Below are 13500 nucleotides of genomic sequence, written 5' to 3' on the forward strand. Positions count from 1 at the left end.
GTGACCGAAAGCCTCTCGGTCGAGGAGTTAGGGCCATTTAGCTTACAGGTCAAGAGGTCATCCACAATCAGGGCCTAGTCGAGTGACATTACAGGGCCGTACGACCACTTAGAGACTTGCAACCACTGTTGCCTGAAAGCCGGCATTCCCACTATGGAGTGAGTCAAATTTGGTGGATGTAGACCAACAGGAAGTGCCCCAAAATTAATGGTAGACTTGAGGAGGTCATATTATTGGCATAGATTAAAATGTGGTGGCGGAAAAATTTCCCGCCTCCGCATTTACATCTATTCAGAGCAATCATAGATGAAAATGTGGAAATGGAGTTCTAGCATAAATGCTTCATGAAGGAGGACAGTAGGGGTATCATCGAGTTCGTCTCATGGAGGCCTTTCAGAATATCCAGGTCCCCTTCTTATATCTCTTCCCATTAAAGACTTTGCTCCAGAACAGCGCCACCTACATGGCATTCACATATGTGATAGAGCTCTTCACGAGCTTTCCAAATATGTCTTTTTCTCACCCCTGACTGCTTCCGTGGAGGAGATAGAGCACTTTAGCAAGCAGAAAAGTGTAACTTTTGCTGCCCCCTAGCTCCCCACAGGAAGGGGCCAGAGCCATGATTCCAACACGGGGCGACTCAGGTCGATGAGACCTTTCCGTCAGTGCCTGGAACGTGGCTCTACGATGCAGTATAGCCGACTTTGCCCCATTCACCTTGTTTGGCAAGAGGGCTTCAGGGTTCATGAGTGTTCATGGGCTCTGAGAGTCTGGGGCCTTGTTGGAACTTTTGACCAAAACAATGACCTACAGGGCTGATTCTCACATATGTGTTAGAGCTCTTCCAGAGCTTTCGGGAACAACCGGGCCCGTGTCCGAAAGCCTCTCGGTCGAGGAGTTAGGGCCATTTAGCTTACAGGTCAAGAGGTCATCCACAATCAGGGCCTAGTCTAGTGACATTTCAGGGCCGTACGACCACTTAGAGACTTGCAACCACTGTTTCCTGAAAGCCGGCATCCCCATTATGGAGTGAGTCAAATTTGGTGGATGTAGACCAACAGGAAGTGCCCCAAAATTAATGGTAGACTTGAGGAGGTCATATTATTGGCATAGATTAAAATGTGGTGGCGGAAAAATTTCCCGCCTCCGCATTTACATCTATTCAGACCAATCATAGATGAAAATATGGAAGTGGAGCTCTAGCATAAATGCTACATGAAGGAGGACAGTAGGGGTATCATCGAGTTCTTCTCATCGAGGCCTTTCAGAATATCCAGGTCCCCTTCTTATATCCCTTCCCATTAAAAAGTTTGCTCCAGAACAGCGCCACCTACATGGCATTCACATATGTGATAGAGATCCTCAACAGCTTTCCAAATATGTCTTTTTCTCACCCCTGACTGCTTCCATGGAGGAGATAGAGCACTTTAGCAAGCAGAAAAGTGTAACTTTTGCTGCCCCCTAGCTCCCCACAGGAAGGGACCAGAGCCATGATTCCAACACGGGGCGACTCGGGTCGATGAGACCTTTCCGTCAGTGCCTGGATCGTGGCTCTGCGATGCAGTATGGCTGACTTTGCCCCATTCACCTTGTTTGGCAAGAGGGCCTCAGGGTTCATGAGTGTTCATGGGCTCTGAGAGTCTGGGGCCTTGTTGGAACTTTTGACCAAAACAATGACCTACAGGGCTGATTCTCACATATGTGTTAGAGCTCTTCGAGAGCTTTCGGGAAAAACGGGGCCTGTGACCGAAAGCCTCTCGGTCGAGGAGTTAGGGCCATTTAGCTTACAGGTCAAGAGGTCATCCACAATCAGGGCCTAGTCGAGTGACATTTCAGGGCCGTACGACCACTTAGAGACTTGCAACTTCTGTTGCCTGAAAGCCGGCATCCCCATTATGGAGTGAGTCAAATTTGATGGATGTAGACCAACAGGAAGTGCCCCAAAATTAATGGTAGACTTGAGGAGGTCATATTATTGGCATAGATTAAAATGTGGTGGCGGAAAAATTTCCCGCCTCCACATTTTCATCTATTCAGACCAATCATAGATGAAAATATAGAAGTGGAGCTCTAGCATAAATGCTACATGAAGGAGGACCAAGGGGTATCATCGAGTTCGTCTCATGGAGGCCTTTCAGAATATCCAGGTCCCCTTCTTATATCTCTTCCCATTAAAGACTTTGCTCCAGAACAGCGCCACCTACATGGCATTCACATATGTGATAGAGTTCTTCACGAGCTTTCCAAATATGTCTTTTTCTCACCCCTGACTGCTTCCATGGAGGAGATAGAGCACTTTAGCAAGCAGAAAAGTGTAACTTTTGCTGCCCCCTAGCTCCCCACAGGAAGGGACCAGAGCCATGATTCCAACACGGGGCGACTCGGGTCGATGAGACCTTTCCGTCAGTGCCTGGATCGTGGCTCTACGATGCAGTATGACCGACTTTGCCCCATTCACCTTGTTTGGCAAGAGGGCTTCAGGGTTCATGAGTGTTCATGGGCTCTGAGAGTCTGGGGCCTTGTTGGAACTTTTGACCAAAACAACGACCTACAGGGCTGATTTTCACATGTGTTAAAGCTCTTCCAGAGCTTTCGGGAAAAACGGGGCCCGTGTCCGAAAGCCTCTCGGTCGAGGAGTTAGGGCCATTTAGCTTACAGGTCAAGAGGTCATCCACAATCAGGGCCTAGTCGAGTGACATTTCAGGGCCCTACTCGGCCGTACGACCACTTGCAACCACTGTAGAGACGCTCTCCCTCTCTGTCTCTCTACCTCTCTGTCTCTCTCCCTCTCTGTGTTTCTCTGTCTCTCTCCCTCTCTGTCTCTCTGTCTCTCTATCTCTGTGTTCTCTGTGTTTCTCTGTCTCTCTCCCTCTCTGTCTCTGTGTTTCTCTGTGTTCTCTGTGTTTCTCTGTCTCTCTCCCTCTCTGTCTCTGTGTTTCTCTGTCTCTCTGTCTCTGTGTTTCTCTGTTTCTCTGTCTCTCTGTCTCTGTGTTTCTCTGTCTCTCTGTCTCTGTGTTTCTCTGTCTCTCTGTGTTCTGTGTCTCTGTGTTTCTCTGCCTCTCTGTGTTCTCTGTCTCTGTGTTTCTCTGTCTCTCTCCCTCTCTGTCTCTGTGTTCTCTGTGTTTCTCTGTCTCTCTCCCTCTCTGTCTCTGTGTTTCTCTGTCTCTCTCCCTCTCTGTCTCTGTGTTTCTCTGTCTCTCTCCCTCTCTGTCTCTGTGTTTCTCTGTCTCTCTGTGTTCTCTGTCTCTGTGTTTCTCTGTCTCTGTCTCCTCTGTGTTTCTCTGTCTCTCTGTCTCTGTGTTTCTCTGTCTCTCTCCCTCTCTGTGTTCTCTGTGTTTCTCTGTCTCTCTCCCTCTCTGTCTCTGTGTTTCTCTGTCTCTCTGTCTCTGTGTTTCTCTGTTTCTCTGTCTCTCTGTCTCTGTGTTTCTCTGTCTCTCTGTGTTCTCTGTCTCTCTCCCTCTCTGTCTCTGTGTTTCTCTGTGTTTCTCTGTCTCTCTCCCTCTCTGTCTCTGTGTTTCTCTGTCTCTCTGTGTTCTCTGTGTTTCTCTGTCTCTCTCCCTCTCTGTCTCTGTGTTTCTCTGTCTCTCTCCCTCTCTGTCTCTGTGTTTCTCTGTCTCTCTGTGTTCTCTGTGTTTCTCTGTCTCTCTGTGTTCTCTGTGTTTCTCTGTCTCTGTCCCTCTCTGTCTCTGTGTTTCTCTGTCTCTGTCTCCTCTGTGTTTCTCTGTCTCTCTGTCTCTGTGTTTCTCTGTCTCTCTCCCTCTCTGTGTTCTCTGTGTTTCTCTGTCTCTCTCCCTCTCTCTGTCTCTGTGTTTCTCTGTCTCTCTGTCTCTGTGTTTCTCTGTCTCTCTTTGTTCTCTGTGTCTCTGTGTTTCTCTGCCTCTCTGTGTTCTCTGTCTCTGTGTTTCTCTGTCTCTCTCCCTCTCTGTCTCTGTGTTTCTCTGTCTCTCTGTGTTCTCTGTGTTTCTCTGTCTCTCTCCCTCTCCGTCTCTGTGTTTCTCTGTCTCTGTCTCCTCTGTGTTTCTCTGTCTCTCTGTCTCTGTGTTTCTCTGTCTCTCTCCCTCTCTGTGTTCTCTGTGTTTCTCTGTCTCTCTCCCTCTCTGTCTCTGTGTTTCTCTGTCTCTCTGTCTCTGTGTTTCTCTGTCTCTCTGTGTTCTCTGTGTCTCTGTGTTTCTCTGCCTCTCTGTGTTCTCTGTGTCTCTGTGTTTCTCTGCCTCTCTGTGTTTCTCTGTGTTCTCTGTGTTTCTCTGTCTCTCTCCCTCTCTCCCTCTCTGTCTCTGTGTTCTCTGTGTTTCTCTGTCTCTCTCCCTCTCTGTCTCTGTGTTTCTCTGTCTCTCTCCCTCTCTGTCTCTGTGTTTCTCTGTCTCTCTATGTTCTCTGTGTTTCTCTGTCTCTCTGTCTCCTCTGTGTTTCTCTCCCTCTCTGTCTCTCTCCCTCTCTGTCTCTGTGTTTCTCTGTCTCTCTCCCTCTCCCTCTCTCTCTGTCATATTAATGCAGCTCATTAACTCTTCTGGTCCCATTAACATTACTAACCATATATCTTCCCGGGAGTTCTCGTGCTGCCTTGTCTTGAAGGTTCCTGGGGATCGTTGCTGCAGACCACCTGCTGCTGTGGACCTGCTCGACTGCAACAACTACTAACATCAGCCTTCCCCATAGTATCATTATTGTTGCTGCTAATGCTAATAGTAGACCTGTTGACTTCAACTGTTACAATTACGATTACCTCAGCTTTATCATTAGTGTCTCGAGATAACTCTGATTATGATTTGGAGCTATACACATAAAATTTGATTGATTGATTGATTAGAGTGCCACAAAGTCCCCTTCTTATATCTCTTCCCATTAAAGACTTTGCTCCTGAAGAGCGCCACCTACATGGCATTCACATATGTGATAGAGCTCCTCAAGAGCTTTCCAAATATGTCTTTTTCTCACCCCTGACTGCTTCCATTGAGGAGATAGAGCACTTTAGCAAGCAGAAAAGTGTAACTTTTGCTGCCCCCTAGCTCCCCACAGGAAGGGACCAGAGCCATGATTCCAACACGGGGCGACTCGGGCCGATGAGACCTCTCCGTCAGTGCCTGGATCGTGGCTCTACGATGCCCTTAAAGACTTTGCTCCAGAATAGCGCCACCTACATGGCATTCACATATGTGATAGAGTTCTTCACGAGCTTTCCAAATATGTCTTTTTCTCACCCCTGACTGCTTCCGTGTAGGAGATAGAGCACTTCAATAAGTTTGTTTCCCATCCCCCACCCTGCTGCCAGCGGCCAAAAATGAGTTCAGGAGAAGCTGTCCAGACTGGATTTTTGACCGTCGCCCGATCGAGCTGATCTTAAGATATGCGATAGGCCTTGCAGCGCTGCATAGTGTGTGAAATTTTGGCACTTCCTGTCGCTAACCCTGAGCCTACAAAAGGACGATTCCATCTTCCACATTTGTGTATTTTCACATTGTAATTTCTCTCATTTTTGCCGCCAAGTCAGATCGTGTGTAAACGACCTAGGGGATTTCCGTCTAGGGGGCTGTCGTCACCAACGAGAGGGCATGAAGTGACGGGAGTTGGACATCTTTTGGAGCATGTTTTGTCCCAAATGGCGTCCCAGCTACATCTAGCCGCACTGCTTTTGTAGACGGTCCAGGGTGCTCTGCGGAGATGCTTTTCTCAATGTTCTAGCTGCTTGCGTTCCCATGATACAGGAACAAAAAAATGAGGAATTTTGGACTTTTGGCGGCCTCTAGCGTCTGTATTAAAAAATATTCAAGTTATGGAGAGGTACAGCTGAGACCTCCGTCCTCGGAGCTTTCTGAAAACGTGCATTTCGTCGCCATAAGAACAACTTGAAATTTGACCTTTGACCTATTGAAAGGTAAAGGGTCATGGAGGAGTTGGGTGAGAGTGCTACAAAACTCACTTAGTCCCACTGCTGTACTCAATTTGTAGTTGAAATGACATTGCTATTTGTTTGGGATGTCAAAATCTCAATTCGGCCCATCCCCCACACTTATATGGACTTGTATGTAATAAAAGCACAAATACAGCAATTTAGGGCAATCACTTTATTTTTATACATATAGAGATGTAAATGTGAAGGTAGGGAATTTTATATTATTGTATGATGCTGCCATCTAGTGGCCATTTTCATTATCAGGAAAAGAAATCTGGAATTGGAAGTGGAATCATCAATTGTATGATACTGCCATCTAGTGGCCATTATCAGTATCAGGAAAATCAATCTGGAATCATCAAATTGTATGATGCTGCCATCTAGTGGCCATTTTCAGTATCAGGAAAAAAAATCTGGAATTGGCCACTTCCGAGTTTCGTTTTCTGTATAGTAGATTGAAATTTGAGTCGAACTTCTGGAGGCGTTACTTTTCCCATTGACTTTGAATGGCATGCTCCTAACCCCTACCCTAACCCTAACCCTAACCCTAACCCTAAACCTAACCTAACCCAACCCTAACCCTAACCCTAACCCTAACCCAACCCTAACCCTAACCCTAACCCTAACCCAACCCTAACCCTAACCCTAACCCTAACCCCTAACCCTAACCCCTAACCCTAACCCTAACCCTAACCCTACCCTAACCCTAACCCTACCCTAACCCTAACCCTGACCCTAACCCTAACCCTAACCCTAAACCCTAACCCTAAACCCTAACCCTAACCCCTTTCCTAACCCTAACCCCTCCCCCTTGGACATTTATAGCATATAAGTTTATATAAAAATAAATATAATATATTAAAATGTGTAAATAAGTACATATTTTATAGTAAAATCCATAAATAAATTAATATTATACATTAAAATCCATAAATAAATTAATATCATTTCCATATAAATAAATAAATATCATACATAAGTAAATATCATATATTAAAATGTCCATAAATAGTATTAACATCAATTAGAATGCATTGGGAAAAGGAAACATAGGGTTAAAACCTAAAAAACAAAAGACGAACATGCAAAAGTTAAAATAACACTGACACAAGCTCTGGCAAAACTTGCACAGTATAAAAGCGGCCAAGCTCAGAACAGCACTCACTTTGCTTAGACCATCAACGAGACAACATCTCTCTCTCATTAGACAGTCTATTGCCAGCTATTCTTTTCTTTTTTTCTTTTTTAGTGTGTGCCTTGGCCTGAAGAAGACCCACTACAGGGTCGAAACGTCGCCTACAGGCACGCAGTATTTAGTTAAAAACATTTAAAAACAATTTTATTTTACTTTTATTTAATCTAAAAACAAAAAAATATGCCAACAGGCACGCAGTATTTAGTTAAAAACATTTAAAAACAATTTTATTTTACTTTCATTTAATCTAAAAACAAAAAAATTACAAGATATATAGCAATGTATAAAAAATAATTTTTGATTTTTGATTTTTGATTTACAATTCATTGGTTTAAAAAAAAATATATATATAGAGTTTCATTTTATAACAATCTAATATATATACAAACAAATTCATTATCAATAAATAACAAAGGCGATATTAAAAAACAATACCCACATGATGGGTAACCCGGACGAGGGTTGGACAGAGGTCCGTTATGGCAGGAGACGCCAGCGCTTCCGTCAACCCACATGGGACTGGGGCTTGGGGTCAGCCCGAGGGATGGACCGTGCGCCTCCCGCCCCATTCAAGGGACGGGCTCAGTTCCCCTACCCTAACCCTAACCCAGCCAGAGCCTCGGATTACGAGTTCCTCCTCAAGCACAGATGCTCTTGACCCATCCCATTTTACACTCCTCCAATGGAATGTAGATAGTCTAAAATACAAATCTTTCTACCTCATGTGGTAGTAAAATTCAGAAGATATTACACGGATCTGGAATGGAACAACACTGAGGAAACAGCTCCCTCCAGCGGAACCCAAAACACCTCTGTGACTCTGAGGACGATTCAAAAGCTTGCCTTCATCTTCTCAGCCCACAGACAGCAGTTCGGAAGCAATTGTTCAACATTAAAGCTGAATTAGCGTTAATTAATAATAATTAGTTAATTAAGGATAATTTTCACTAATAACAAGCTCTGTTTTGAGTATTATACAACATGCTTCCGCTCTACATTTCCGCCTGACCCAGAGCTTTCGGAAAATGTATATATTGCCTAGGCAAAACAGCCTCCCTGCTGACTTATTTGATGAAAACTCATAATGCCACAAAGCATCATGGGAAATATTGTATTTTCCTTAATATCTTCATCATGACTCATCATAATCCTCAAGTATTATACATTAAAATGATTGTCTTAACCTGGACTTCCGGAAAACATCATAAAAATGTAATTAAACATATTTTTCAAAAAAGTATAATTGCACCAAGAGTTAAACTCTTAGGAGAAATCACAAAACCCAGGACAAAATGATGATTTCTATCATCTGATGACTCGGGATTCTCTGCATGCTGGAGGACTCCATTACCCAGAAGCTTGGATTCTTGGCACACGGACTTCCTGATGGAGGACTTCATCACCTAAAATCTTGGAAACTCTTCTTTGGTGAGTAATCTCAGCGCTTCCTGGGGTCGTGCGGTGTAAGGGGCACAGGAAGTAGCCTTCAGCTAATCGCTAGATTAGTGCCTAATGCTGAATTAGCGACAGTCTTTCAATTCCAAGATGGAATATGATTCAAAGGGTTAGGCCACCATGACTCTGAAGGATAATGGCAATTACCAATATGTGTAATAAGGATGTAATAACCACAATCTTCTTCAAAATCCAACGAAAACATCAGGATAGATGGTATAACACTCTCCACCATGACTCATGGGACACATCCGGAGTTTGATCAACTTCCGGGGGGCCTTCCTTGTGTGAGGGTGTCTAGTGATACGCCCGTTGACCCTGAGGTACACTACTGAGGACATGTCCTGAAATTCTAGGGTTAGGGTTAGGGTTAAGGTTAGGTTATGGCAGGTAAGTGAATGGTTAGGGTTAGGGGATCTCGTCTCCCGACGACCTCCCCACGTTGCCCATCGGCAACGCAGTTGAAAAGAGGCCGAAGGCAATGCACGGGCCGACGCATCTCACTCAGTGAACCTCCTAGCGGTATGCTCTTGGACCCGGTGGTAAATAGGAGAAAAGTGGTGAACTCCTCTGGCTAAAGGAGGGATAGGGGAGAACAGAAGAGTGTTGAGGCTCCTTCATCTTGAAGGAGGGAGAGGGAGAGAAAGTGTTATAGAAACAGATATAGAGAGGGGTACCTCGACTAAGGTTAGCACCCTCCCCTGCCGGTCTAGGCTTATCTGCTGCCCTACTCACTAACTCCGTGTGAGGGAGAAAGTGAGAGAGCGATAGAAGAGTGGAGATGAGAAAGAAGTGAGCGGTTTGGATTCTAGAGGAGGCCCTCTGGGTAAAATGAACACTTCTTGGGCTTCTTGGCTGGTCAGCTGTGAAGTCTTCTGGAGAGTCATGGAGAGTGTGTTCCTTGATCTTTGGGAGGAGTCCGTAGAGATGAAGATGGATGAGTTAGTTTTCCAGTCCAAGGGTTTGGGTTAGGTATGTTCCTCAGATGGTTAGGGTTAGGAGAGCCCATTGGGATAGGCATTCAACTCAAAGTATTGGATCCGACTGGTTAAGGTTAGGCGTGAACCTTGAGTGGTTAAGGTTAGGCGTGAATCTTGAATGGTTAGGGTTAGGCGTGAATCACGAATGGTTAAGGTTAGGCGTGAACCTCGACTGGTTAAGGTTAGGAGAGAGCCCATTGGGATAGGTATTCAGCTCACCTGGATAGGATTAAGTGTTTGAAGCCCCTGGTTAAGGTTAGGTATGAATTTCGAATGGTTAGGGTTAGGAAAAACCATTGGGTTAGGTTGTAGTTGTTGAGTCTTGATTGAAGTAAAGTCTTATAAATCCCATCATTTGGATTGAAAGGGTTAGGGACAAACCGTCTGGTCCCCCTCTTTAAAAAAAGTCAAATACCAAGGACTGAGTTTATATTCAGATTTAATACATTTCTACAACAAACTCATTGCAGTTCATAGTTCATCAAAGACTGTCTTCTAAAGAAAAACTGGTAAACACTGTACAAAAACAAGAGTCAGAACAGGTGAGCTGGTGAGCAGCAGGTGTGTTCACAAACCAAAGAAGATTTTGTTTCCAGCATCAGGACATCTTCTGAAAGACAAACACCAGGTAGACACCTGGACCAACAGAGAGGACAGGTGAGGCTGTTAGTGAAAACGATGTTTTAACAGTGAACTTAACAATGACAATCATATTTGAACAGTGAACTTAACTGACTTACCTGTTGCTTCCCACTCAGATTTACTCAGAGTGCCCTGCACACAGAGAAAGAAACACTTTCACAAAACTGAACCAGTCTGCCCCAGAATAAACCAAAACAGTCTGACCCAGAGCAAACCAGACCAAACTAGTCGAACCCAGTCCAAACTGTAGCTGTCAGCAGACCCACCAGTGGTTGTTTGACTCCAGCTCTGCTGCAGAGCTCTTTAGCATGGCTGTACTCCCCTCTGTTGTCTGTAGCCTGTTGACCTCCGTCCTCACAGGGAAACGGCTGAAAATACAAACAGGTTTTCAACACACACTAAGAACATGTAAAAATGTTTAAGTCAACTACATGTTTACTACATGTTAACTACACATTAACCACAGTCAACCACATGTTTACTACATGATAATTACACATTCACTTAATGTTTATTACATGATAATTAATCATTAACTACATGTTCACTACCCTCTCCTCATACATCACCAAATTAATTTAAATTATGTTCACATCTTTTGCTACAAAGACGAACGACATAAAATAATGCAGGTTAAAGTCTCTGTGATTAACAATCACCAGTTCTACCTCCAGAGCCATCATCTTCATCATGAGGCTGCGATGATGCTCCTTCTTCACTTTCTCTGCAAAGAACTCCGAAAACCTCTGCTTCAACACCAGACGCATGTTGTACCGCCGGGCCATGCTGCAACCAACAGAGACATGTAAAGAAGTCAAGTCTTTACAGTCAAGTCTTTAGTGTAGAGTCCTTACAGTCAAGACAGAGCAGAGTGACAGTAGAACTGGTTCGGCTGGTTACTCTAAGACAGCTCTGATCTGTTCTATGTTTCATATCAACGCAGAAACATGTCAAATGTTACAAAGTGTCAGTGAAGTGCAAAAACTGAAACTTAATCTTACTGTTCGAAAAGAGGAAAGTAGACAAGGAACTCTGGAACATTGACGACGTCCTCAAGGCTGAAGTGATACTGACACCCGAACAGAGGATAGAAACCTTTGGACTGAAAGGAAACGTTAAAAACTTCGTTTCCAAACGACAGAGAGTCCGAAGCCTCCAAACGTTTCCTGAGCAAGAGAAGAAAAGAAATTCATTCAATTATGTACAGACACACGTCGATCAGCCATAACATTATGACCACTGACAGGTGAAGTGAATAACACTGATTATCTCGCTACAATGGCACCTGGCAGTGGGTGGGATATGTTAGGCAACAAGTGAACCCTTTGTCCTCGAAGGTTATGTGTTGGAAGCAGGAAAAAATCGCCAAGCGTAAGGATATGAGCAACTTTGACAAGGGCCAAATTGTGATGGCTAGACGACTGGACCACAGAGCAATGGAAGAAGGTGGCCTGGTTTGATGAATCTCGATTTCTTTCACGTCATGTGGATGGCCGGGTGCGTGCCTGTTGCTTAACGGAGGAAGACATGGCACCAGGTTGCACTATGTGAAGAAGGCAAGCCAGCAGAGGCAGCGTGATGCTTTGGGCAATGTTCTGCTGGGAAATCTTGGGTCCTGCCTCACCACACCTTCAGGGGTGTAGTGGAGTCCATGCAGGTCAGGGCTGTTTTGGCAGCAAAAGGGACCTACACAATATTAGGCAAGTGGTCATCATGTTATGGCTGATCGGTGTATATACATACATATATATATATATGTATGTATATATATATGGATATATCGCAATATAATCTTGTCAAAAAAAGTTTGGAATATGGTGTTTGGTCGATCATATCTCTATTGTCATTTTATCATTAGCATAGAATCTAGTATCATTGGAAAGCTTGTTCATTTCACTTTCCATCGATGTCCCATTTGTAACGATCATGCATTTGTGGAATGACCAGCACATCTGAGAAGTGGGTGAGGTCTCAAGGAAAATGTGCCAAATTTCTCTCCCATTGAAAAACAGTTAAGACTATTCTCCTGTTGGTATGGACTATTGTTTTATGTGTTTTGGGAGATTGGACGATTTAACTCTCTCAGTAACAAGAAACAAACAAGACATAATGGTAATTTTATGCTTTATTTATTGAACAAAATAAGGAGCCTCAGAAGTGGGTGGAAGAATCATACGCAGCCACAACAGCCTGGCACCTCCTCCTCATGCACGTCACAGATTTTTAATTTAAAATCCCCATCAATTTCTTTTCGATTTCCAAAAAACAGAGATTTAGTATTTCCAGCTCCCCTTCAATAACAAACGAAAGTTCCTTTAAATTTCTCCCAGAGCAAAATAAATTTGTATCGTCTGCAAAAATGACAAATTTTAACAAATCACTAACTTTGCAAATATTATTAATGTAAAGTATGAAAAGTTTTGGACCAATCACTGATCCCTGGGGTACTCCACAGGTGACCTTCCTAAATCCAGACATGGCATTGTTAATTTGCACACACTGCTGTTTTCTAAGTATAAACAAAAATGCATCATAAGCCTGATTTGTGTCGTCAACATACACCTCGTCCCAGCTTTAATTTGTAAGGTCCATCTTCAAGGCTTCAAGTCTTTCTGGTGTCCTTGATCTTACTGGTTTGCGGGACGTCTCCCTTCCACCAACTGAACATTTAAATTATGTAAGATCACAAAAATGTGAAGATGATCACTGATATAACAATCCACTAGTTGCTTGGTGATGATCATTGGTGAAATATTATCAATAACAGTAGCACTGTCTTTGGTTATCCTGCTGGGTTTGTTAATAAGGGGCCAGATACCATAACTAAACATTGCATTACAAAAATCTTTTGTTAATTTATGTTCATTCCATTTGAACAAATCAATATTAAAGTCAGCACAAACAAAGAGTGATTTCTTATCACATACTTTCCCAAAAGTATCAACTATGGTATCCATAAATTCTATATACGCAACTCAAGAATATACTCTAGGATTTAGTCGAATGAATTTCAATTTTCAAACTCTCCATAGTATCATTTACAGTTGTTTTATCAACTACCTTACATTGAAAATTGGTCCGTACATAAAATGCAACTCATACACCTTCTAACACAAAGTCATCAGTCTTTTCATTTGTTAACCAAGTCTCACTTACAGCAATGACTTGAAAAGTATGTTTTAATGATTTCAAATAGTTTTTGATTTGAACAAAATTTGTATAAAGGCTTCTACTAGCCCTCCAAGGTTAGGTTATTTAACTGATTTTCAGAATAGTATTCAGAATTTGATTTGTAATCATCATGAAAGTTTGTCTCAGGATCAATGTTATTTTTAAAA

The 13500-nt window shown here is 43.3% G+C and overlaps 1 protein-coding gene across 1 annotated transcript; it reads right to left on the bottom strand.

The window, feature by feature from the left end:
- Window positions 1-9967: 9967 nt before the first annotated feature.
- LOC138609354 (mRNA cap guanine-N7 methyltransferase-like) lies at window positions 9968-11983 on the bottom strand. Its single transcript, XM_069681997.1, has 5 exons — window positions 11164-11983; window positions 10831-10948; window positions 10429-10530; window positions 10261-10294; window positions 9968-10156 (listed from the first exon to the last, which is right to left on the bottom strand). Exons 2-5 carry the CDS (start codon window positions 10945-10947, stop codon window positions 10119-10121), a joined length of 291 nt encoding a protein of 96 aa, XP_069538098.1. The 5' UTR covers window position 10948; window positions 11164-11983; the 3' UTR covers window positions 9968-10118.
- Window positions 11984-13500: the final 1517 nt, after the last annotated feature.

This window comes from Semicossyphus pulcher, unplaced genomic scaffold, assembly GCF_022749685.1.
Source record: "Semicossyphus pulcher isolate SPU_LCO1_2020_fin unplaced genomic scaffold, fSemPul1.0.p SCAF_5, whole genome shotgun sequence".
NCBI classification, from domain to species: Eukaryota; Metazoa; Chordata; class Actinopteri; order Labriformes; family Labridae; genus Semicossyphus; species Semicossyphus pulcher.

What these genes read in the sequence shown, in the direction of transcription:
- LOC138609354 (XM_069681997.1), bottom strand. Translation starts at nt 10,947, where the DNA reads ATGGCCCGGCGGTACAACATGCGTCTGGTGTTGAAGCAGAGGTTTTCG. An exon ending in CTGGAGTCAAACAACCACTG is followed by an intron (nt 10,295 to 10,428) that starts GTGGGTCTGCTG and finishes CTCTGTGTGCAG; the next exon opens with GGCACTCTGAGTAAATCTGA. An exon ending in ATCTGAGTGGGAAGCAACAG is followed by an intron (nt 10,157 to 10,260) that starts GTAAGTCAGTTA and finishes CTGTTGGTCCAG; the next exon opens with GTGTCTACCTGGTGTTTGTC.